We start from the raw sequence: 24,581 nt of genomic DNA, 5'->3' as shown, positions 1-24,581 counted from the left end.
TTTGGTGTCATTTAATAGGAGGCAGCTCGCTGGAGGCATGAAAGCGAAGATCTATGCAATGACTAAAATATCCAGTAGCAGATGGTTAGATTTCCCCGATGGGTTTTGTGGATTATAACTCACAATGAATCACAGTACTCCAGCCTTGTAAGTACAGCCTGCTTCCTGATGGTCTGCAGTAATCGGAGACCCAGCCTGGGGGAGCTGAGAGCAGGGCCTGTGTCGTGTTCACTTTGGATCCTCCCTGACGCTCATGCAGCATTTAGTTTCAATATGGGTGCTCAACAGAGGGTCTAGGCAGCTGGAGGGAAGCTGCCTCCCACAGCACTCTCGGCAGGAGAGCACAGGGCTGGGGGTGGAGCTGGCTTCAAAGGCGTGAGCTAGTTGATTGGTTTTTATCATGAGCTGCGTTAATGACATCACTGACAAAGACTGATCAATTAACTCATACCTTTGGAGGCAGCTCCCCTCTAGCTGAGTAGATTAATTACTTCAATAAACATGTACAGTGGTCTCCCCTTACGCATGGGGGACATACTCTAAGACCCCCAGTGGATGCCTGAAACCACAGATAGTACCTAACCTTATATATACCACGTTTTTTCTTATATATATGTACCTATGATAAAGTTCAATTTATAAATCAGGCACAGTGAGAGATGAACAACAATAACTAATAACAAAATGGAATAATTACAACATGCCATAATAAAAGTTAGGTGAATGGGGTCTCTCTGTCTCTCTCAAAACATCTTACTGTACTGTACTCACCCTACTTCTTGTGATGATGTGAGATGATAAAAGGCCTACGTGGTGCGATGAAGTGAGGTGAGTGACACAGGCATTGTGACGTAAAGTTAGGCTATTAGTAACCTTCTGGCGGTGTGTCGGGAGGAGGGTCATCTGCCTCCAGACGACACAGGGGACCGCAAGTAACTGAAACTGGGGAAAGAGAAACCGCAGATAAGGGGGGATTCCTGTACTATTTACTCTGCCATGTGCTGAAGACAGAAGTCATAGTCCGTCTCGTCCAAGGGTACGGTTTAGTGGAAGAAACAGACACATAGACAACTGCGGTGTAGACAATGCATATGAGGATGTAAGTGTGCATGTAGCTCAGTGCCACAGGGGCAGGGGCAAGGCACAGGATGTTTCCTAGCGGGGCTGATGGGAACAGCGGGGCTGTGGGCAAGTTGGGGTGGTGAAGCCTGGCGCCAGGGAGCTGTCAGAGCTGGTGGGGATGGAGAGGAGGCGCCCATCACTGATGGGCTCGCTAAGTCATGCTGCGACACTGGTATCTGAAACCATGGGCTTTCCGGGCATTCTGAGAAAGGAGGCGAAGGGACACTGAGACTCTGAGAGCTGGGAGAAGAGAGAGTGGAGCACCCAGTCCTCCCTGCACTTCTCTCCTGCAGGAAGGGGGTGGCATCAGCATTCCCACCCGTGTTGATGATTATCAGTTCTACGGGGGCCTGCGGGGGCGGGGTGGGGAGGCCCTTACTCTCCCAAGAGTGAAAACTCTAAGTGACCATCTCTCCTCACTCTTCCCCTGGGTCAGGGAGGGCGTCATTAGTGACCATGCGAAGGAGTGACTTTCTCAGCTCACCGAGCAAGTCACGGTTGTAAATAATCAGACAGAAGTGAACCTGGGGGTTGGGAAGAGAAGAGTAAGGTAAAGTACAATTGAAGATTTTTGTTTAATTACAAAAATTATTTTATTTTTTTTTAATGTACCCTTGAGAATATGGCAGGGATAAAGAAATGAAGCTAAATTAGGCACCCTCCCGTGGCTCCCAGAGCGGGTGGAGAAGACCAGTGAGCTTGCCCGTTATGTTGTCAGTTCTGGGGTGCTCCTGCCTGGAGTGATGGAAGCCAAGTCCATTTGGAATTCCCTGCTAGTGAGGAAAGGGGTTAAGTAAAAGTTTATTGAGAACGTTTTCCATATCAAGTATGCAGGTTATTCTGTGTCTGAGAACACCCTGGGATTAATGAGAGTTGGAACCAGAAGGAATGTGGTGTCAGTGACTGCAGTCAGAGATCCTAGAATTAGACCGCCAGGCACGGGCCCTAATTAAGATTTCGTATGTCCTGGACAGGGACTCAAGGAAATGTTAGGTGGCCAGTTGACAGGGTACCAGCGCAAGCACAAGCAGCGACGTCCCATCCTCTTGAGGGGATGCGGCTTGGATGGGTGACGGCAATCCTTGCTCACCTGTAGATGTCTCGGGCCATTCCAAAGTCTCCGATCTTGGCCACTCGGCCAGGGCCTGGACACGTCAAGAGGCAGTTCCTGGCAGCAATGTCCCTGGGAAGAAAAATGAAGGAGAAAATGCACTTCCGAATTTATTTCCGGGAAGATAAACGTGATATCCATCACAAGGACTTCCACCTGCAATCTGAGTTCAAATAGTTCCCTCTCTGCCCTGTATTTCCTTTGCTACTTCTACCTCCGTATGAAAGAAATAGCTGTACCAATTCCACCCTCAGAACTACCAGGGAAATGGAAACGAAACAGGGGAGATGATTGAAAATGTCTAATGGGAGAATAATAATGAAACTAATGGTAATAGGAACTAGAATTTATTGGCCTCTTGCTCTGTACCAAGCATTGTTCTAAGTGCTTCATGGGTAATTATCACAACAACCCAATAAGATACAGGGTGCTATTATTGTTCTCATTTGGGTAAAAAATGTAAGCTAAAAGAAAATAATAGAGGGACGTAAGAAATGCCATTTGGCCTTAGGCTATTGTTTTGTACAGATTGCTGTTGGAGTCTGCCAGTTGTCTCAAGGATTGTGCTGGGACAGCAGGACTTCCATGACACCAAATTCAAGCAGGTCAAGGTATTCCTAAGTAATTCTAGTTTTCTTTTCTTTCTTTTTTTTTTTTTTTAAGAAGCTACTATTGTTCTCACGCCCATGATTGTCACTAAAGCCTTTGCTAAGCTGTGTGCATCACAGCTCTGTGGCTGAAGAATCTTTTCTTTCAAGTTATAAAGTTATCATGTCTTCTTTGCTGTTGTATACCAGATGGCCTGCTTTCCTGTGGCATGCCTATAAGGCATGATCAAAGCTTTCCAAGGCTCATCAGCATCTACTTGCTGACTGCTTACCCATTCTTGACGTGAGCGTGGGAACGAAGGATGCATCCAGAAGAAGTCTGGGATGGGCCTCTCATAATATTAAAGTTCCGGACAGAAAAAAAAAAAAAAAGAGTACTTCTCAGGCAGTACAGGTAGTGCTTCCATAATTTCAACTGGTTTCCCAAAGGTCCTGATCTTTGGTTGAGAAATAAGGACGTGGAAAATAAACAGGACCAGGACTGGGGGTCATCAGGACACTTAAGATACCAGAACAATGGGTTGGAGTGGGAGATGGATGTTGTTAATGCCACTGACCTGATGCTGAAGGTTTAAGTTGAATTTCGAGGAGCAATAGTGCATCAAATGCACTAATAAAACTATAAAAGCATAACATATATGACATCAAAAAGAAGAAAAATAGTAGGATATATAGCCATTGCTTCTCAAGAAAAATAGACTGAAGTAGAACAGGAACAATATTTATATCTCCAGGAAGGTCTTTACGCTGATGTGCGTGAAATGGTTGCTTAAAAAAGTGATTTTGAATTTAACGGCAAGAAAGTGAATGTGATATCATAGAACATGCCATGAATTGGTAGAATGACCCATAATTCTTGAAATGGCAATAAACCATGTCCAAAGGAAACGGATCTAATAGAAAAATGGGAGCGTGAGAATCTGGGGGAAGGAGTTCCTCTCTGAATGCAGAAGGTGTGCATGCATGGGAGCCTGTGAATCTTGAGGCGGATGTCGGTGGAGGAGAGAGGATAAGAGGCCACACTGCTGTAGGAGCGTGCCACAGAGCCCATAGCCAGCGAGGAAGTACAAAAGACGCCTTCCTAATGCCAGTTACCCCAGAAGAAAAACTTTGATCGAGATGGACAATTTCTATTAGAAGTTGCCTTTTGCTTATAAAGCAGACCATCTGATACATTCCTGATTTGATCTTTGACAATTCCATTTCTCAAAAACGATAAGAGCAGCAACAAACTATTACCCTGGGATCTAATTCTGACCTTTGGTAACTATTTACAGATGTGGAAGTGGTAGGACTCTTGGGAGAATGTGGTCCTGTTATCTTATTATCTATAATGACAGAGTGCTGGATGTCGTCGAAATATATCACGGCTTGAGGAAAGCAGATTTCAAAACGTCAGGGGAAAGAAGGATGGGATCTCTAAGCCAGAGAATCTGGATACTGGGTGAATGACACGGGGTGGAGATGAAAAAGCAGAAATGATCTCAGTGAGAAGGGACGGCAGGTATCCGCAGTCACCAAGGTGACTGCACAGCTTACTGTCCGATGAGTCCAGACTTAGAGAACACAGACAACAGGTGGAAAGATGGCTCTAGCTAGGGATGAATTCTAAAAAGAGTATGACCTTGTCTTGTCTGAATAGCAATAAAGTCCAGAACTGAGATTTATGGAAAATTCTGGGCACAACGAAAAGGACAAGACTGCCCTGCACTTTGAAGCAAAGGGTGTAGCTTTGGAGGGAACACGAAGGATTGGTCCCAGCCCCTTTTTCACTCCTGTTATTTCTATCAAGCACAAATCCTGCAAGTTGGACAGAGTTAGAATTAAGATGAAGATCTGAAGACCAAAATGATGGAGGGACAGTAAAAGGATAAGCTGGTGTGAGCATTTATTGCCTTGTTTTAGGAATGACTTTGGGAGCCTGGGCCAGCACATTTCTTGATCTTTAATGTCTCCATTTTTATTAGGGCAAAAAGCAGGGCTTGCTATCTGCCTACTTGCTTTTCCATTTCCGAACTCATACAGCTTCTCGCATGTCCTGCTTTGTACTTCACATATTAACTATTACACACATGTGTTATACTCTTTGAAGACATGGGTTAAAAAGTGATTGATAGTTCACCAGGTGGATATTTACCAGTCGAGAAGTGTATCATTGGGAGGAGCTTTGCAAAGAGCCTAACAATCTATTTGACTTTTCAGATTTCACAATCAAGGTGTCAGCTGGGAAAGTCATCAACATCGCCTGGAAAGAAATATGTAGACTCTATCATGTCTATAGCACTACATGTGGATTTGATGTCCCAGTCAAACACGATTTAAACATAAGGGTCATAGACAGTAGATGAAATGAACTATGGAGGCAAAGAAAAGAAACATTATGCTTCATTTCAGAATAAGTATTTTGGAAAAAGTTTAGGTATCCAACAGACATTAATTGTGCCCCACGATATACCAAGGCTATGAAGATGAATAAAACAGGGTCCTTGCCCGTGAGCTACCGATAGTCAGATATGTGAAACTATGAACTCCTTTGACTTCCCTTAAAGAGGCAGGTTTTCTAGATGGGGGACACACTAACGTGATAGAGGGCTGCGAGATACAGACAGGAGTCCTCGCAGGAGGTCAAGGACTGCTCAGCTAGGTCTCCAGTGCTGGTGTGGATATTTTATGATACCTATTTTACATATGGGGCAGATGAAGCCCTGAGGGAGTAAGTAGTTGTCCTAAAGACAAGTGAGGCTGGGGCACCTGGGTGGCTCAGTTGGTTGAGTGCCCAACTCTTGATTTCTGCTGGGGTCATGATCCCATGGTTCATGGGTTTGAGCCCTGCATAGGGCTGGGTGTTGACAGCACGGAGCCTGCTTGGGATTCTCTCCCTCTCTCTGCCCCCTCACACGCTCTCTCTCTTTCTCTCAAAATCAATAAATAAACTTTAAAAAAATGTTTAAAAAAAAAAGACGATTCTGAGTCATCTGAACAAGTCTGGAGAGACACCCACCACTCTACTCTGAAGTGGGGGATCTGGGCCCTTGAGACACGTAGGGAAGCATACGGAAAGAAGGCAGAGGGAAGACCGAGGTCACTTTGACTCACCGGTGGATGAAGTGATTTTCCTCCAAATACTGACAGCCACAGGCGATGTCCCGAGCCACGTGCAGAAGGTCCAGCATGGCCAGGGAGGAGGGCTGGTTCTGTGGGGAGACAGAAGCGATCCACTGCCAAGAGATTCGTGGGGAGAGAAGATCTGAAATATGGGCTTCAGGTGCTGGCAAGGAGCAAAGACGGACACGCTGCCCAGCTGGGTCTCAGCCTGGCAGCACATCAGAAATCACCTGGCGGCCTTAAACAAACACAGATGCCGGGGCCTCACCCCAGACCAATGAATCAGCCTCCCTGGGTGGGTGTAGCGTTTGCAGCCTTCACAGCACCGCCTCCACCCAGGTCAGTGCAGTGCGCCACCAGGGCTGAGCGCCCTCAGCTGCAGCAGCCCAGGATGGGGCGGGTTCCCCTGTTCATGTAGTCTGCAAACTCTTCCACCTCAATCTTCACCCACCTTCGAGTCCCCCCAGCTTATAAACAAACCTGTGAGGAAATCAAGGGAGCTAATGTTTTTAAAATGCTCTATTGAAATGTTTAAAAGTATTAAAAAAAATTAATCTTCTCCAAGAAGATCTGGACCTAAAGTGGATTGAAAAGGACAAGCTTGCAGGAAATGCTGGGCAGTTGAAGGGCGATCTCAAGCTCTTCGGTATGGAGTCTTTTGTGCACAAAGAGACGTCATCCCATCCCCGGGGGTGAGCTCGTCTCCACTTCCCGGACAGCCTTGCTGAGCACCCAGAAGTCTTTTCTGAAGGTCGAATTCCCATCATGGTGTCTCTTTTAATTCCTAAATCCACGAAGTCTGCAGCAGCATGTTGTCATGTGGTGTCACATTTACTTTGCTGTTCTGTTTATTCGACCATGTCCCCAAGTAAACTTTGAGGGCCCCAAGACAGGGATTTCAGCGTCTACTTCCACGGTACGCAGCACGATGCTCGGGACACCGCAGTGGCTCGATGAATATCGGGGGGTAGGTTGGCCGATCATAGCGGTCTACGATTTACCCAGATGCTGGCTGGGATTTTCTTTGCCACAGATCAGGGCCTCCGCAGGACTCCTTGGAGCAATAGTATGGGTCTAGGGGAGGCAGGGAGGGGTCGTGCTTCTCTAGGGCATGCTTCAATTCTGGGGGAGACAGCAGGGAGGGGAATACCCTCTGCCCATGGCACATCAGGCAATGCCTTATGTGCAATACAGCAAGTCCACGCACTTGACGCCCTTTGACGCAACATCCTGTGTGGTGGTAGGCAAGAGAGGGTATCTCCGTATTAAAGAGGAGAAGGCTGAGAGCTCAGAGAGGCTAAGTGACTTACTCCAGGTCACACAGCCAATAGGAAGGAGCCAAAACTGCCCTGAGCTGGGCTTTGAGGATCTGGGTTGGGGGAGGCAGGATTCTGGGAGCCATGTGTCAGGGAAGGGATGGAGTGTGCATGGACACAGTGCAGAGTACCCAACTGAATCAGAATACAGCACACAAATGCAGTGAGCAACTTATTTCAGTCGAGCTGAACTGGGCTTCATCCCTGCTTGTGCCCTACTGGCTGTGTGACCTGGGACTAATTGCTTTGTCTGTCTCAAAGCCAGTGTTCCTGTCTGAGAAAGAGGCACGACACTATCACCTTCACTAGATGGTAATAAGAACTCACAGCAAGAGGCACGGAGTGAATCCCTCATAAAGGCATCTGCAATTATGGTGGGGTTACTACACGGAGGGGACTGGGGGTCTCGGGAAATGGTCCTTGTGTTTGGCTTCTCTTAGGGGCCTTGTTAGGATCAGAACTACTGGGCACTGTGAGAGAGACAGTCCCCATTTTCTGGGGGAAAAAAGTAATATATTTCCAAGGGAACTATTAATCCATTTTGCTGCAGTATTAGAAATATCTTCTTTCTCTTCAGGAAAATGTTCTGTTCCTATAAAAGAGGACCGGTCATAGCTTCCCCCAAGTCTCTTTGTGTCTTAGCCCCCATCACTCAGGATGCCAGGACCATTGATGTCTTAAATGCCTGGCAGGCTGCAGGGACTAAATCTTCCCAGGCTTTAACCCATGGGCCAGGTTTATCTGAACTCCCTGTCTTGGCTGCTCAGAGCAAATTAACTGCTCCACTAATCAGTCTGCACAGAAGCAGATAGTTGGCAACGTGTGTGTGTGTGTGTGTGTGTGTGTGTGTGTGTGTGTGTGTGTCGGGGGGAATTGGGGGGAGGTGTAGATGTTGTGTCAAAACTGATAATGAAACTAGCAATGCAGAGCGTAGCTGGGATGTCCAATGGCATTTGTATCTATCCTGGACAAAGAAGGAGTTGGAATCAGGTTTTTGTTTTTGTTGTTGTTGTTTTCACAGATTCACTGATGTGGCCAACTCTTCACTGGCACCTGCTTGCCCCTTCAAGCATTTTGGAGCCAGCAGCGGTATGGCAACACTAGAGCCAAAGATTTACACCTGGACATTAGCCCAAAGCAGAGGTTCTCACCTGTGTTCTGTGACCTCCGGGAGCCTCCTCCCGTGTACTGAGCATATTCTCTAGAGCCATTACCAGAGGCATCACCATGTTCCGGACAGGCACAGACACTATTGTGGTTACTGGACTGCCACCTTTAATTGAGAGATTACTGAATCCTTAATGGCTTCTCTTGTTATTGATTAAATCAATGGATACCAAAGGACAGCTATTAGCCCATATCTGGCATATATTAGACTCTCAATAAATATTTGTTGAATAAAGATTGGTCCTGTAAAATTATTTTGACATTAAACAGGGTCTTTCCTTCTTGAGAAGGTGGAGTTCTGGGACCAAATGAGGTTTTCATCTGTACCCATGCATTCTGTTTCCATGACAGACATGGTTGTTTCCAGGGTATCCGTTCTGTCCTACTGTGTCTGTACATCTGTTCCATCACTTCATGTCCATCTGAGTCAGATGTCCAGCCAGAGTCTCTCGGGCCATCTCTGAGGTGCTTCAATCCTAAGAGTCTATGGAACTGCTGAACCCCAGGCATGGCAGGAAGACAGGACCAAGACCTTGTCTGATTCTGGATGCCCGGCCAAGCGTCTCAAACGGCAGGTCATCGGGTAAGCCCCGAGAGTCTCGGGGGTTCAAACAAATGAATCAGGTGTAACTCAGGCCTTTGAATCCAGCAAGTGTGGCAACTCAAGCCACCATCTTTCGGGGTGTGTATTTCTCCAGCTGTGATGCCCATTAGCCAATCCTTCCCTTCTTCGTCATGTACAGGGCTTACTGATATTTGGCCCCCTGTGTCCACTACAACGCATGTTCCTTTCTCACAGTCAACCTGATCCTTACTCTGCTCAGTTGGATTTTGTGGCTCTGAGAATCTGTAACAATGCCCAGCAAATCTCCCCAACCCCTAGGAAGCTGCTGCCAGGAACACATGCTCATGGGCTCACCCTGGAGGGCTCTAGCCCAACATTTAAATCACCTCTCATGGACAGGCATCTCAGGAGGGACCAGCTCGCCTGGGATGGGTGGGTGTGTATGAAGGTGAGGAGCAGGATGATTGGGGTGCTTCAAAGGCTTGGGGGCATGGCTGCCAAGAAGAGCCACATGAAGGAAGAGTGGGGTCAAGGGTTAAAAGAGTGGATTTGGTGAGTGGGACCCTGACCCTCAGAAGCAGCTCTCCCAACTAGAGTCGACCCTCTTCTGGCTTTGGGCATCCCCTTGGCAGTGCCTGCAGTTAGAGGTCACAACTTGGCACCAGGTTCCTTGCTCTGAGCTTCCTCGGGGGTAGGAAGCGTTGGGAGGTACCCATGAACTACACCTTTGCTCTTTGGGATGATATTCAAATCATCATTACCATCAAAAGAGAGACAGATGCCTTTGCCTGCAAGAGACACAGAAGCTCCCCATCCCTGACGTCCTTGGGCTTGCCAAGTGATGGGGTCCCAGATCCCCTTTACAAGGACATCTGTCCTTTGCATGCACAACACCTCCTTCTCCTCAAGCCTCAGGAATGTCCAGTAGGAAAATCAGAACTAAGCCTCTTTCCAGAGCGTGATGTTTTGTGGCCCTATTTGACCTCTGCCAAAAGCACTGCTGAGAATCTCAGAGCACAGGACTTGAAGGCTCTGCCTTCCTGAGTGGTGGTGGAAAGCCTTTGAGGCTGGTGTCCAGACCCTGGCACAGACGTCTGCATAGCTGGGGGTATTGGCTGTCAACGACCTGAGCTCATCTTGGCTCCATGGCTTCCCAAAGAGGAGCACTGAGATAAACGGCATAATAGGCTGGAGAGAACACTGAATGGGGAGCCAGTCACAAGTCCTGAGTTCTAGTCTCAACTCTTCCACTTCCTGTGTGGCCTCAGCAAGTCACATAGCTTCTGTGAGCCAGTTTTCTCATCTGTAAAATTAAGCTGAGATCTACACCATCTACTTCATAGGTTTTTTTTTTTTTTTTTTTTTTTTTTTTTTTTTTTTTTTTAGAAACGTGGCAACTATGAGGAAGATGAAGACAGTGCTGATGAGGATTATTATGAGATGGGGGTTGGTCTCCGCCCCCCCCCTTTCTCCCACTAGGTCTGCTCAGGTGCGCACACTCATCTTTTCAGGGAGTTAGACCCGATTCTTCTTAGATGCCGAGACAGGTCACCCAGAGGCTTACAGGAACGGTATGGGGAGGCTGCCAGGGCAAAGGTTTTCTAGATGCAGCCTGACTGTCGGTGGGGGTTAGAGCAGGTGTGAACTTGCAAGGTTTCCGCCTCCAGTTTGAGTACCTGAGAACACAGTGTTCAGTTCTGGGCTTTTCGTAGCAAGGTGGCTGTCGTCTTTTTCTGCTTTCCTGGGGGTGGGGAGGATACAAGTCTTCCTTGTGGTCTTCATGGTCCAGCGGCAACTTGAGGAAGCTGGGTCCTAACTCAGGGGTCTGGTCTGCTCCAGTTCCTGGTGCTCAGGGCCTCCTGAAGGCCCTGGCAGAGACAGGAGTGGGCAGCTGGACTCTGAGTGTGCCCAGTGTGCTACACCTTCTAATTTAGAACCCACCTCCGAGATGTTCTAGTCCAGCCCTTGGATTTCACCCTGCAGATACTGAGGTTAGGGGGTTCACAGTCCGAAGCCACATCGCTGTCTAATGGCCAAGCAGGGGTAGGATATGGCATTCCTGGGGTCCATCTAGGTTTCTTCACCTACAAGCTCCAGCCACTTAATCATGACACACATGCAGAACCTTCATAAATATTTCACAATATACTTTATAAGTATTTTATTTTGACAGTAAAACTACAAGGTCAGGATGTCCCCACTTAAGCGATGAGGATAGTGGGATTCAGAATGAGTAGATGTAGAATGATCTGCCCCAAATCAGTTGAGTTAACGACATGGCTGGCATGAAAGTCCCCCTCTGTGCTTGTCCCTGGTTTGGTTTTCCAGAGTCAACAGGTCACAAAATGGATTCAGGCTAGAGGACCCATCGCACAAGCCTTGCGCAAGCTCCCCAGGGGTGGCCTCAGCCATCGTCCACCTTTTGTCCAATCTCTCCTGGCCATTCCCCCAGATCCAAGCCCAGAGGCCAACTCCCTTGGTCCCACTGAGTATGTTGCTTCTCAGGCTGTCCACTCCTGCTGTTTCCACCCTCTGCTCCATTCCCTGGTACAACCACTAAAAGACCAGTTCTCACTCACCGGGCGAGGACGGGTCTCCCGGAGGAAGGACTTGAGGTCTCCTCCCGCCATGAGCTCCAGCAGGATAAATCGGGGCAGGGCTTGCAGACTCACCCCAATACAGCGCACGATGTTCTGGTGGTTGAATTTGCTGCAGAGCAGAGGAGGGGGGGTAACCAAATTTAACGGAGCTGAGTCTGGGAAAATCTTAAGTGGGAAAAGCAGGATACAAAGTCATGTTTTCAGCAGCTGCATTATGTGAGTGCATTCTGTAAATGTGGGTAGCATGAGCCGAGGCTGGGGAGAGTGTCACCCTTGAGCAGGTGGAAGAACCAGGGAGTGGGCGGGGCGGGAGTTCAGTCCGCACGGGAGTGTTGGGTTGGAGGCTGGAGAGGTGCTCAGGAAGGAAGTAGGGTGGGTGGGGGAACAAGGGAGCAGCCAGTGTCTTGGACATTGGTGCATGGGCCGCTCGCTAGGATTCACGTGTGAGTTCTTCGAGAAAGCCCTAGGCAGAGAAGCTGAAGAAGCTGCTTCCTCCAGGGACTGAGCGAGCCCTGCCGCGTGACCGCATGTGAAGGAGAGTGAGGAGGAAGGCCACGTGCATCCCCCTTGGGTGCTCATGGGGAGGTGCTAAGTCTGGCCAAGAGGTCCCAAGATTTGGGTTTTCTTTCTTTCTTTTTTAAATTTATTTATGAAAAAAAATTTTTTTAATGTTTTATTTATTTTTGAGAGAAAGAGAGAGAGAGAGAGTGCGAGCAGGGGAGGGACACAGAGAAAGGGAAACACAGAATCTGAAGTTGGCTTCAGGCTCTGAGCTGTCAGCACAGAGACCGACGTCGGGCTCAGATCCACGAACCGCGAGATCATGACCTGAGCCGAAATCAGAAGCTTAACCGACTGAGCCACCCAGGTGCCCCTGGGTTTTCTTGTTAATGTGGTCCTATTAGGACACATGGGGCCGTGGGGCTGGTGAACCCCGCGTGGGAACTGCACGCAGAGCTGAAGCACACACCCGGCTGTACACTGAAATATAGCAGTGATGGGTTTTCAGCAACAGTGAGATGGAATGATTTGGGTCCCCTTCCATATAATCTTATACTCTCCAAGCTATATTCAATAATCATGGATTACATGTGTAATCACAAAGTATGCTAGTTTTTAAGCAAGGTGCTGAGCCTGCTCGTGGCGTCCTCCTGTGGCTCCAGGCACACCACGGGCACATCGCATACTGCCCTGGCCTTGTTCCCCTACCACTTTCACCCGGGGGGGGCCCCAGGTCACCCCAATGTGTCAGGATGTTTGAGGCTCTCCAGTGTAACAGGAGGCCATGAGCGTGGCCAGATCTCAAGGTCAAACACCTGCATCCTTGTTAAGGCCATCTTCTGTCAGAACGCATGCCCTCTGGAGCTCTGGGCACTTAGATTCCCAGCGAGGGGCCCCAGAGCCACATGTTGAAGGGTGCAAGCCCGGTGTGCAACAGGGTGTGGTGGCCTCCCTCATGTTAGGGACGCACTTCCTTTACATGAGATCTAAGAGCTGGGATTGGTGAAGGGCCTTGTGGAAGGCTTACTTGCAGGGAAAATGTATCTTCCACTGTCAAAAACTAGCATGCTCTATTAAGAAAAAGGGGGAAAAACCCAACAGATGACACAGGGGTGCTAGGTGAAGGCAGAGGGATATCTATTGAATTATTAGGCCACAGAGGTTTTTTTTCCTCAGACAACCACCTGGGGCTATTCGCTCTGGTAAGATGTGCCAAGAATTTTAGGGAGTCCCCTGGTGGAGAGGAAGGGGATGCTGGAGGACAGTGCTGTTTCCCTTGGAGACAGTTAGACAGGAACGTCTAACAGGGATGGGGGCGTCTCTCTGTGGCTTTACCTGATAATCAAGGCTTCCATGAGGAAATCCAGTTCATCCTGTTCAGAACACACCTCAGGCAGCGTCTGGACACAGAAGGGGAGGGTGGAAAGGGGGAGAAGGCTGTGAGCAGCAGGGGTGAGAGGCTGTCAGGCGAGAGCTGAGGCCCACAGAGACTGCTGGTCAAGGTCAGGCCCGTGATGGAGCCTGCCTCTTACCTTTACAGCTACTTGCAGGGGGCTTGGGTCACTGGGCACTCCAGACACCTGACCTTCATACACCTCCCCAAACGCACCATGGCCCAGACCCCTGTGCAAAGGAAAAGGCAAGATGAGGCAGGGGGGTGGGTCATGAGAAAGAGGCACACAGGGGCAGGGGTCACATACACGCTTAAGAGTAACACCCTCGACCTGGCTTTGCCGTACCATCCCAGGCCCCCTACTGCTTTATCTGAAAACTGGCAAGAAAGGTTCCAACAGGATTCAGAACACTGGTTGAATGTCCATTCACTCAATGAAGACTGAGTCTTTGATATTTGCCAGGGTCATAAAAGTGACTAAGACATGCCCTGCCTGGGGAGAGGCTCCTGATCCCTGGGGAGGGACAGGTCACGGGCAGACACTCCCGTAAAGCGAGCTCAGTGAATGATGGAGGAAGGCATGGAGTGCTCTGGAAGCTCAGACGAGGGGCACGGTGCTCCCCTAGAGGAGGGAGGGACCCAGAAGGCTCGGGAAGGAGCGCTTCGTTGGATTCCGAGGAACGCCCTGATTCCCTCCTGTCTTGTCTTCTTCTCATTGTACAAATGCCATGAATGTATAGGATGTGAAGCAATTAAATACCTCCTCAAATGGCCCTAAACATTAACCCTTCTCCCTCTGGGAGGGCTGGAAATGCCCCGAGGGGTTGCTTTGCTGGCCTCTTGTGCCTAGAAAGATCCGTGGTGCAGGGATGACATCCAGCCCCCTAGAACTCCCCCACCCCACCACCCCGGAGGACAGTGGTGGGGCACTCACCGGATGAGGGTGATGTTCTTCCGAGGCACCTCCTTCAGGTCACTGATGGAGGAGGTCTTGCCGGCAAAGCAGTAGTTGGGGTTGTAGTCAGTCATGATGGTGGAGGTGCAAAGCTTGCTTAGCTTGTACTCAGGGCTCTGAAGCTCCATCTGCATGGCTCGCAGCTCCTGGTGCTTCCGGCGGTACACTACAGACAGACGAAGGTCAGCTGCAACGTGGCCTGGACCAGGCAGCCTGGCCCTTGGAGCCTAGCTCAGGCCACCTCCTCCAGGAAGCCTTCCTGGATCTCCATCTCCTCCTCTGGGACCTAAACATTTCCATCGCACTTAGTAACACTAACACAATGATTATGGATATGAAAGCACCCCTTAACTGACAGGTCACTTAAAGTTAGTGTGAAGTTTGAGATCATATAAAGGGGAAAGGTTTTTTAAATCTTTTTTTTTTTTTTTCAACGTTTATCCATTTTTGGGACGGAGAGAGACAGAGCATGAACGGGGGAGGGGCAGAGAGAGAGGGAGACACAGAATCGGAAACAGGCTCCAGGCTCTGAGCCATCAGCGCAGAGCCTGACGCGGGGCTCGAACTCCTGGACCGTGAGATCGTGACCTGGCTGAAGTCGGACGCTTAACCGACTGCGCCACCCAGGCGCCCCTAAAGGGGAAAGGTTTTAATGTGTCACGCAGGGGCAGAAACCCATTCGTTGGAGGTCCTCTGAGAAGCAGACCCAAGGTGGGATTAAACATGCAAGGATTTCATTAGGGGAAACGGCTGAGAGGAAGAGGGGAGGGAAGGCTGAGAGAGCCATCAGGCACTGACCCCAAGTGTGGGAGCTTGAGGGAAGGGTGAGTAAAGACCTGGACAGCTACACAGTCTAAAGAGGTTTCAGCAAAACCGCTGAAAGGTCTGGAGCCAAAGTCAGCCATCAGAGGGGTCCTGTGTCTCCCAGGAATGGGCCTGCCTTAGAATCTCTGCTAAGCCCTGTCGTTGGGTGGGACAAACATGGCAGTGGAGTTGAGAGTGCATCTGGGTCTCTTGATCACTTATGCTTCCCGTAGTTGGAAACTGCCCAGCCACGGGGAGAACTGCCACAGAGTGAGGAGGTCTCTCGCTGGTGCCTGAGGACCTGCATTCTAATTCCACCTTTACCACTTACAAGCTGAGCAACAGTGTGAGGTCATGTGACCTCTCTGGACCTCAGCCCCCTTCTCTGTCAGCAGGGACAGTAACTCCTGCCTGTCCCCTACGCTCCCCACCCCCCACCCCCTCGGGAGGTCATAATGAAGTGAATTCACCAACAGAAAATGGTTTTGAAAAATTTTAAAGAGCTCTACCAGTGCACGTGATCATTACCCCTGCTATTGCTATATGTGAGAACATCCTGTAGGGCAAAGTTCACTGGAGGCGGAACGAAACTGAGATGCCCAGGGTGGATTCTGTTTCTAAAGCTCGGCCCCATCAGTTACGGGTCAGGGAAAGTGGGTCAGCTGCTGTGTGCTCAGTCCCCTCCTCTATGAAATGCACCAACCGTGATCGTAGGCTTAAGTGAGTATTGGGTGAACTAAAATGTGTAAATCGCCTGGCACGTAGGACGTGTACAAGTGTTAGCTCTCCTTATCCTGTCCCTTTGAAGGATGGCATCATTTGGGAATAACACACGTTGCCATCTCCCTGACCACCCCCAACCCCCACCACCCACTGTGAAGGGTCTAAAAGTGTTGCCTGTGCGGATCTTCCCCCTCTGCCTTCCTTCGTGTACCTACCCACCTGCCCTGGGCATTGCCAGAGTAAGAACCTGGCTGGACCGCGCTGAGCCCTCTGAGACCTGCCTATCAGCTCACCTTGGCTCACAGGCATAACAGAACCACTTAGAAAGCAACTTTGCATTGTCTGCTTGAGGTGGGGAATGGTGGGGCAGCTGGAGGTGGTCCCTGGGGAGTGAGCCAAGCCACGTGTCCACTGAAGCCCGTGTCTGATGACAGCTGAAAATGAACTCTGGGGTTGGGTGTGAGCTTTGGCTACTGTGTCCCCTCTGCAGAGTGCCTCCCCACCTCTCCTAGAGCAGCCAGGAGGCCTTACAGTGGGTCGAGGTGTGGCATCAGCAGTTCCTCTAGGGAGCCAGGGGGCTGGGAGAGGGGGCTTCGGTTTTTGGCCTGGCCTGGGCTGCTCTAATCACCACCCACCCAGAGTGATACCTTGGCATCCATGGCAAAGCCTGAAATGCTGTTCCGTTCTGCCAGATCTGCCTTCCTGCCACCCCCTTGGAAGCCCCGGGACTCTGGCACACTCACCAATCATGATGCCGGAGAAAGCCAAGACCAGGGCCGCCACAAGGGCTGAGGTCACGACAGACAGGACCAGCGAGAGCGGCAGGTGGGGCTCAGGTGTGGGGGACACTGCAAGACAGGATCCCATGGGGCACCAGTGACAATGCTGATTGTCCTACGAGCTAGCTCCAAGAGAGAAATGCCCTCCCCAGCCAGGACAAGTGCCACCAGCTCCTCCTCCACCTTGGGGGCCTTTGTTTGCAGAGAGCGGGGGCAGGAAGTGGGGTCAATCTGGTTTACAACTTTCAACAGTAGCTTTTGGTTGGAGGGAACATGTGACAGGGATAAATATCAAATTCTGGACATCGATCCTAAGCATCAACTGCACAAGGACAGGATGAGGGTGGGAAGGCGAGCCAATAGTGGCTGTAGGGGAGATTCAGAGGACTTAGGGGACCACAGACTCGGTATGACCCAGGAACTGAGGGTGACCGTCAGTAACACTTGGAGGCTCAATCACTGCCTGTAGTTCCGCAAGCACTGGTCCCTGAGTGCAGAAGCGGGGTCCAGGTGCACACTGGCACAGACCACTCTGGGACATCCTGCCTGGTCCTGGGTACTACATCTCAAAAGGACATTGGTATTGGAACGCCTGCAGACACGGGACACAGGATGGGGAGGAGACAAAACTATTCTGTGTGAACTGAGGGAAACAAATGGGTTGTTTCACCTGGAGGTTTGCAGGAGGAAGACAGAGCCCTGTCTTCAAACGCCTGCAGCACCTGAAAGGCTTTGCGAATAGTAAACCTCAGGGTGGAAATTGAAAGGAACAGAGTCTGACTTTGGAACTCTGGAGGGGACAGCGTGCCCTGGGGGTGTCGATGGCCCAGGCACTGGGGTGTTCCAGTGGGACAAGATGGCCCCTTGGTGAGTACGTGAGGGCCCACACCCTGGGATAGGGGTGTCACTAAATGTGTTGGGGCTCCTTCATCAGCCACGACCTGCCTTTCACACACAGGTCCCTTTGCCCAGTCCTTAGAGCAGCTATGTTGGGGCAGGCAGATGGGGGTCAGAAAGCCAGCAAGACTACATCTGAGGTGTTCCAGAATCATGGAAACCAGCGGTAGCCGCCATGGGCTCACAGTCTGGGCCCCTTCTCTGTCACCTCCTTCAACTCCCTCTTACCAATGCAGGAGACGCCATCCTCAGCCAGCACTGTCCCATGGTCACAGAAGCAGATGACCTTGTGGCTCTCGGGGTCCATGTGGCACTCATCTACCTCACAGTGGCTGCAGTTTAGGTAATGCTTAATATTCACTTCCCCATGGCCCTCCATCACTGGTGACAAGAAGGGAGGATCAGCCTCAGGTGGAGGCAGCAAAGACCACGCTGCACCCCGTTCCCGGCCTCGGTGTTTTATCTCCAGCTGGTCAGTGTTGGTTCTCTGGTCCCTGTCCCTATGTCCCACTGATGCCAATGAAGCACCACTGTGTGTAGGGAAGTCCCTGATGCATCTGATGGAGCTCAGAGGACACGTGGCTGCGTTTTTGTAGGCAGATGGGAAGGTCCAAGTGCATGACCCTCAGGTTGGCTGGCACAGGTAAGGGGACTATCACTGTTGCATTTTCTAGGTCCCACCTGTCTGGAAGCCAGTCTTCCACCTCCAAGTGCATATCGGGCCACACATCCTGACTTCCAGAAAAACTTGCTGAGATGAGTGTTAGGAAGACTTGCCTGTAAGGGACCCACAATCATGCCTTTGTACGTTGGCCTCATGCCAGTAGCCCTGAGGTTTTATCTGGTGGAAGAACTGGCCCGAGGAGGTCGGTTCTGCCTCCTGGCAGAGGGGATACCTTTTAAAGCTGGGGTGTACAGGATGCCCAGTGGACTGATGAAGGAAACCCCGTCCTCCCCGTCCATCTCGGGGTCATTGTTTGAGGCCGCGTTGCCGCCTGTGCCAAACCAGAGAAGAGTTTAACGCAGAGAGGCTCGGGCCCAAGTCTCAACACATCTGCACATCAGCGGGGCATGCATGGGCCTCGGGGTGGTGAGGGGCCTAGGGGTGGGGCGGTGGGGAGGGAAGGGAGGCCCGGGGCACAGGGGCTGTGCTTGGGGTTTGGCTCAGGTAGTTGCTGCGTGTGAGGACCACTTTCCCTCCAGGTCCAGGCCAGCTCCCACCAGGGAGTCCCCACCCCTGCACGGGGCTGCTAGGAAGCAGTTCATGTGAACAGGAGTCAGAAGAGGTCTAGTGTCCCCAGGCTGGATTAGACCCTTGGCACCTCTTCCAGGACTGGCCAGGGCAGTGGCACTGAGGAGTTGCTCTCCAGTCCCATCGCGTAAGGGGTGGACATGGGGGGATGGGCCCCTGTGCCGTTAGGCTCCTGTCCCTCCTTTCAGCTGGGCTGGGTCATCTTTGGGCTCCCCCCTCAGGCTCCTCCCACCCACCCAGAGTTTGGGAAAGAAGAGCATCTGGTTAACACGAGCATCTTACACACAGCGTGAAGCAAAACAGACAGAACATCACAGCATATGCATGCATTGTGTCCTAATCTGTGGGGAGGGTGGAGCCGCTATCTCCCAGCCTCTCAGCTTCAGAAGGCTATTCTGCTCTGCTCTGAAGCTCGGAGGAGAGCTGGGGCCAGTGGCCGGCTGCTGGCTGAAGGGCTTGGGCTGGTGCTGCCCATCAGCATGGAGAGGGGTTCTGGAAGCTGGTGGGCTGGGGCAGGGAAGGGAAGGCTCAGGCCAGGCCATCCAAAGGGAGGCACGGGGCTGGGGAGTCTGGCCTCCAAGGTTCTCGTGCCAGCACGACCTGGGGGTGGCTCAGAGAACAGCCCGGGGAAATCAAAGCCCCTTTAGCATTGGCTTTGGGGGAGGGGGGGCCTCAAGAACACATAAGATCTTGAAGCTGTTGCTATTGAAGCCTCGAGGCAGGATGCTGGCTCGGAAGGCAACACCCTGCCTCTGGCTGGTCCTGTGGGGCTGAGAGGTAGGCGTGCACAGTGACATCACAGTCCACAGGTGAGGTGGGCTGAGGGAGGGGCAGGTGAGGGCGAGGGAGAGGACAGGGAGTACCTAGGACTAAGAGGGGAGGGAGTGACACCTTGAACACGAATCATCTTTACCTATATATCCTCCGCCTCCTCCACCTGAGGAGCACCCCCCTCCACCCCCTCCGAAACCCCCTCTTGTCTCCCACCCCCACTTCTTCATGGCCTGGGGGCAGGAATGTCCTCCGGTGGCACCCTCCAGCAAAGATTTTCCAGACCAGAGCAAGGAAGTGTTATCATTCCAGCCACCTCCACCACCTGCAGGAGACACGGAGAAAACCCCAAGTGAGGATGCTGGCCAGGTGAGGTCAGCCGCTGGATCTGGCAGAGGAAGCAGGATGCAGTATGCTCTGAGGATGCCTGCTCTCGCTCCAGGGCCTGTGGGGCCTGGGGGCTTCAGAATCCACGGGGTGGGGGGGGGGTGGGGGGGTGGGGAACAGGAGCCATGCCCTTTGCCCTAGTGAGACCTGCTTTGGCCACAGACATACATATCCAGATGGGACCACGCCTCACACCCCTGCTTCCCATCAGGCCTTTGGATTAACAGTTGGGGAGTGTTCTTTGTTAGGGATGGGGGAGGGGGGGACAGGTAGCATGACAACTAAACCCACTCCTCTGCCTTTTTTCCATGCCCCCAACCCCTGAAGTGCTGGGACTTTGTTTCATTAGTGCTTCCCATCCAACAAGAACCGGGACCCACCGGTCCTTGGGCAGCCAACTGTCAGAGCCCCGCTGGGATCACCGCAGTGAAGTTCTTTTGCAGGAACCCTGGACTAGGCCAGACAAACCAATGGGCTTTATTGTTTCCTGGGCAAGAACTTCTCCATTCTGAGCCTCAGTTTCCTCACCTGTGACTTGGGGATAATAAGACTTGCCTCATTGGGTTGATGTTTGGACCAAAGAAGACAACGAGTGTGCAAAATGCTTCAGAAACCACAACGTGTAGGGATCGTTGGGCATGAGGTGAACACGTGTGTGCACAGGGCCTCACGCTCTGAAGCTCAGGAAAGGTGATGGGATTGTGGGGGGGGAGGAGTTGGGGGAAGGGATGGGCAGTACCCTTGGGAAGACAGCCACCATTGGAGCTGGGCTTCCTAAGGCCTGGGGGCTACTTTGAACTCTTGCAAAGGAAATGCTATTTACAGAACTGAGGTTGAATGCAATTTTATCTTAAGGCCACAGGCTGATTACAATCAATCTCTTCTGCTGGCCCCTGAGATTCCGGGACCCCCATTCTCTCCCCTTATGTTGTTTTGTATGATATTTCAACAGGCACTCTACTCCAAAAGACCCCAAAGTCCTTTCTGTTCCAGCAGATGGTGGTAGCAAAGACCTGGAGAAACAGCAGTGCTTGAGTCTGCGGAACCATGAGGGTTAACTGGCCGGGAAGGGCGGTCTGGAAGAATGAGTGGCAGAGGTTCCTCTGGACCCCGAGGGGGCAGCAGAAGGATGTCTACATGGGGGAGCTGCAGCTGGGGATCACCACTGTGCTAGAGAGAGGGAGCTTTGTTTTAGGAGAGGAGGCCAAGGTCAGGAACAAGCTCAATCTAGAATGGACAATCAGAGCTGAATTGAGGCCCCCAGGCAAATCAGCTTTGAAAGCTATAGGGTGCTGGCTTCCTTTCCTCCAGCTGAAGGGCAGAATGTGGGCCTTTCAGGGCCATTGACATCTCGTGGCTAAGGGAAGGCCCTCCAGCTCCATTAGGGACCTGAAGCGGGGGCCATGAGACCTGGCACCATGTCTGCCCGCCCTCCCCTGTGCCCACCCTCCCTCCCTCCCCTGCACCTGCCACTGTACCCTTGCGCCCTGCAGGGTTCCCGGCTGAGATGGTTTCTAATCCCTCACTCCATCTTACAGCTTTTAAGCAAATGTGTGGAAAAGAAAACAATCGGCAAAAAGAGAAAAAAAAAAAAAAACAACAAATGAACCACAGCAGTGTTTTAAAAAATGGACTGAGTATGAAACAGTTTGGCTATTTGGAGAAAAAAGAATCCACCAACTCTATGAGCTCATTGATTCTTCTGTAAAATGGGAATAACAGTACAACGGGAAAGCCCTGCGGGTGGTGCTGAGAAGCACACGTACAACAGATGTGGAAGTGCTTGGAGAGCTCTTAACTGCCGCTGTGAACGTCGCTGGATGGTCTTCACCAAGCACCCAAGCCCTACTCCCACTCTCCCTTCTCTTCTAGCCATCTCTCACTTGTAGGGAAACTTTGAGGACTTGTTTTCATTAATCTCAAATCTTATAGGCCTTCTGAGATCCTTGGTCTGATTGTGGAGAAAAGAAAATACAACAATGAACTGCATTTTCTCTTCAGACACGGCGTCAACGTCTGTCTCCTATTTCTGTGTGGCTGGCTCTCACTAACGAGCACGGATTGCCAAACCGTGGCGATTCCAGAAAGAGATTTTCCAGCGGGCTGTGTGATCTGGTAGCCCAGGGCCTGGAGGCACCGACCGGAGGGCCTCCAGGTGGGGGGGGGGGCGCCCTGACTCTGCCCATACTTCTTCCATCCACTCATATCCAGTTGGATCTGATGAAGTTCAGGGAGGCTGGGCTGCCCGTCCTAATGCTGCTGCCTGTCTCCTTTTCCCAGTGGCCCGCAATCCAAACCCCAGGTCAGTGAAGATGACTCCAGGTCCCTGAGCCGTGGGATGCCCTTCCTCCCTGGATATTGGTACCAATATCCAGAGCTCCCAGCTTCTCGAGTGCCAGCAACCAAGATGCAGGTGCAAGGACGACCGGCCGAGCCCAAGCTCTTGCGGTCCTGGGGGCACGTCCTGGGAAAGGGCGGGCTTGCGGTGCCTTACCTGCGGCTCCGGAATTGCCATTCAGCCCCAGAACCGAGGAGTTATTTTCCAGTCTCTCTGGGTGGAATGTGTCTGTCTTGGCCCCGTAGGCCCTGCCGCCACCGCCAGCTGCAATGATCAGGGGCACTGGAACGCCATCCTTCATCTGCCCGGGGAGATGTTCAGAGACTGAGAAACAGAGCTGGGCTTCCACTATGGGGATCTCTGAGCCACTTCAGTGTTTAAAGTGTCTGAGCGCTTGCTGGGCCGTGGGTGACATCTCGGTGGTCTGAGGGGTCTGACCTCATGCTACCGCCACCCATTAGCTCTCACCCACCCCCCCTTCCTCCCTCCCCGAGCTCCTGAATCAGTCAGGGTTCAATCAGAGAAGCCAAAGCGCCGGGAGATATAAATATACCAACACCAGGAGGTGGGGATGGGGCTTTTCCTGAAGCTTCTCACACTAGCCTCAGAGGGCTGGGTGCTGGTGCTCAGAAGCGGGTCTCTCTGCTCCCACTTTCCTCCCCGCTCTCCAGGGTTTCTGGCTTTGACCTCCACAACTTCAAGATTAAGCCCTCGGCATCACTGTCCTGGCGGAAGGACCGAGCAAGAAGCCTTGGCCTGGGTTTCATCATGTCAGAAACCCCACCTTAGGACAGAGGAGGGCACCAGGGGACCCTCTGGAACTCTGGGGTAGGGCCTGCCTGGTGACATCAGCGAGAGAAGAACCTGCTGGTTCTTGGACAGACAGGGACCCTTATGTCCCTCTGGGCCTCGGTTTGCTCATCTTTACATGGGGCTGAGGACACCTGAGGTGTTTCATCCCCAGGGCCATCGTGAGAACCCACTGTGGTGGGTCCACGATTCGAGGACATCACCACCCATGGGAAGCTGGCACAGCCGACCTTACCTTAAATACGTAGGTGGCTCCGCCCCCTCCTCCGCCCCCTCCTGCCCACTCATGCACACTCCTGTTCATGCGGATTTCTTCTTCTATCACGTTGTTCTCTCCAATGCAGACTTTCTGGATTAACCGGTTTGTCTGTGGGAACAAAAAGCACCTCAGGTTTGTCTCCAAGGTTCTCTACTTCCCAGCAGACAGACCTTCTATGCTTAATGACAGGCTCTGAAGACCTCTCAAATAGCTTACAGTTGAGTTGAAGAGAGAAAAAAAAATCTATACACAAATAACTGTCACTAGGGAGTAGAGAGAAGGACGACAGGATAGCTAAGCTGGAAAATGCATGGGAAGTTGGGGGAGGGAGAGTGATTTTGTTGCTGACGTGATCAAGGAGGCCTGCCTGTAGGAGGTGGTGTTGAGTTGGGCCTCCAAGCATAGGGAGATTTAAAACAGAATGGGGAAAGGGCATTCCAGGGGAAGAGAGCAGCATGAGACCAGAGAGAAGGAGGTAAGGGGGTGCGGATTTGAGGAAACGCACAAAGAGTCTCTTTGGCTCAGCAAAGTCCACCTTAGGATCCTCTGGACTCTGAAGGGGGAATGGCCAAGGCCCTAGGTGGGGAGATAGCGCAGAGGAAGTGTAAATGTGAGTGGGTAAGGAAATACAACTGGACAGTCAGACAATGGCCAGAAGCCTTGAATCCAACCAGACTTCATTCTCTAGGCAGCGGCGAGCCCTTGAAATGAATTTTTGAGAAGTTGCCATTTTGAAGTATCATGGGAAGAGAACACAACAGTGTGAGGCCAGGCTCGGATTTTACTTCCAGTCCATCTGCAGGAAAATCATGTCTCCATTTTGGACATCTCTTTCCTCCCATCTAATGTCCCACTTCTGCCTCCAGAAATCCTCTGGCACGGCTCTAAATGGAGCTCTCTGTGTTCATCCTGGAGAACAGGGTGTGACCCCAGGAATCAGCAGACACCCCTGGGGGACCGTGGAGGAGGTGCTCCACCTCTCCGACCTCCAGGTGTGGGATGGGAATACAGACACTGCAGGCATCTTTACTGAGGATGGTACAGACAGGTGTCTGGGATAGTATGTCACAAGTTAGGGACCGAATAAATGGCTGTTGCTATTTTATATAGATGTACTC

The 24,581-nt window shown here is 51.3% G+C and overlaps 1 protein-coding gene and 2 long non-coding RNA genes across 13 annotated transcripts in view; 2 read left to right on the top strand and 1 right to left on the bottom strand.

Moving 5' to 3' along the window:
- Positions 1-24,581, bottom strand: part of ALK (ALK receptor tyrosine kinase) — an 815,814-nt gene that overhangs the window by 16,404 nt on the left and 774,829 nt on the right. For 3 of the 7 annotated variants that reach the window (XM_045054731.1, XM_003984359.6, XM_045054733.1), the window contains 12 exons: positions 23,440-23,571; positions 22,551-22,695; positions 19,812-19,994; positions 18,543-18,641; positions 17,875-18,027; positions 16,714-16,818; positions 14,423-14,609; positions 13,628-13,718; positions 13,431-13,495; positions 11,574-11,703; positions 5,938-6,035; positions 2,213-2,305 (listed from right to left, as the gene is read on the bottom strand). In XM_045054731.1, the coding sequence (XP_044910666.1) occupies positions 2,213-2,305; positions 5,938-6,035; positions 11,574-11,703; positions 13,431-13,495; positions 13,628-13,718; positions 14,423-14,609; positions 16,714-16,818; positions 17,875-18,027; positions 18,543-18,641; positions 19,812-19,994; positions 22,551-22,695; positions 23,440-23,571 (1,481 nt within the window). Of the gene's footprint in view, positions 1-1,096; positions 1,896-2,212; positions 2,306-5,937; positions 6,036-11,573; positions 11,704-13,430; positions 13,496-13,627; positions 13,719-14,422; positions 14,610-16,713; positions 16,819-17,874; positions 18,028-18,327; positions 18,440-18,542; positions 18,642-19,180; positions 19,318-19,811; positions 20,000-22,550; positions 22,696-23,439; positions 23,572-24,581 lie in introns of those variants that run through there. The other 4 variants (XM_045054732.1, XM_023251978.2, XM_023251980.2 and 1 more) reach the window with 4 other exon arrangements.
- Positions 968-8,645, top strand: LOC123384568. Its single transcript, XR_006595858.1, has 3 exons — positions 968-1,099; positions 2,762-2,844; positions 8,284-8,645. It is a non-coding gene; the product is annotated as an uncharacterized LOC123384568 (long non-coding RNA).
- On the top strand, positions 17,998-22,056 carry LOC109498315. 5 transcript variants are annotated; one of them, XR_002155072.3, is made up of 5 exons: positions 17,998-18,118; positions 19,913-20,038; positions 20,500-20,746; positions 21,009-21,153; positions 21,595-22,056. It is a non-coding gene; the product is annotated as an uncharacterized LOC109498315 (long non-coding RNA). The 5 variants fall into 5 exon arrangements; XR_002155071.3 differs by lacking the exon at positions 17,998-18,118 and adding an exon at positions 18,125-18,289; XR_006595854.1 differs by lacking the exon at positions 17,998-18,118 and having other exon boundaries at positions 19,798-20,038; positions 21,053-21,153.

The sequence above is a fragment of the Felis catus genome, chromosome A3 (assembly GCF_018350175.1).
Source record: "Felis catus isolate Fca126 chromosome A3, F.catus_Fca126_mat1.0, whole genome shotgun sequence".
NCBI lineage: Eukaryota > Metazoa > Chordata > Mammalia > Carnivora > Felidae > Felis > Felis catus.
Note: the sequence above shows the minus strand (reverse complement) of the source record. Positions and strands in the feature narration are given on the sequence as shown.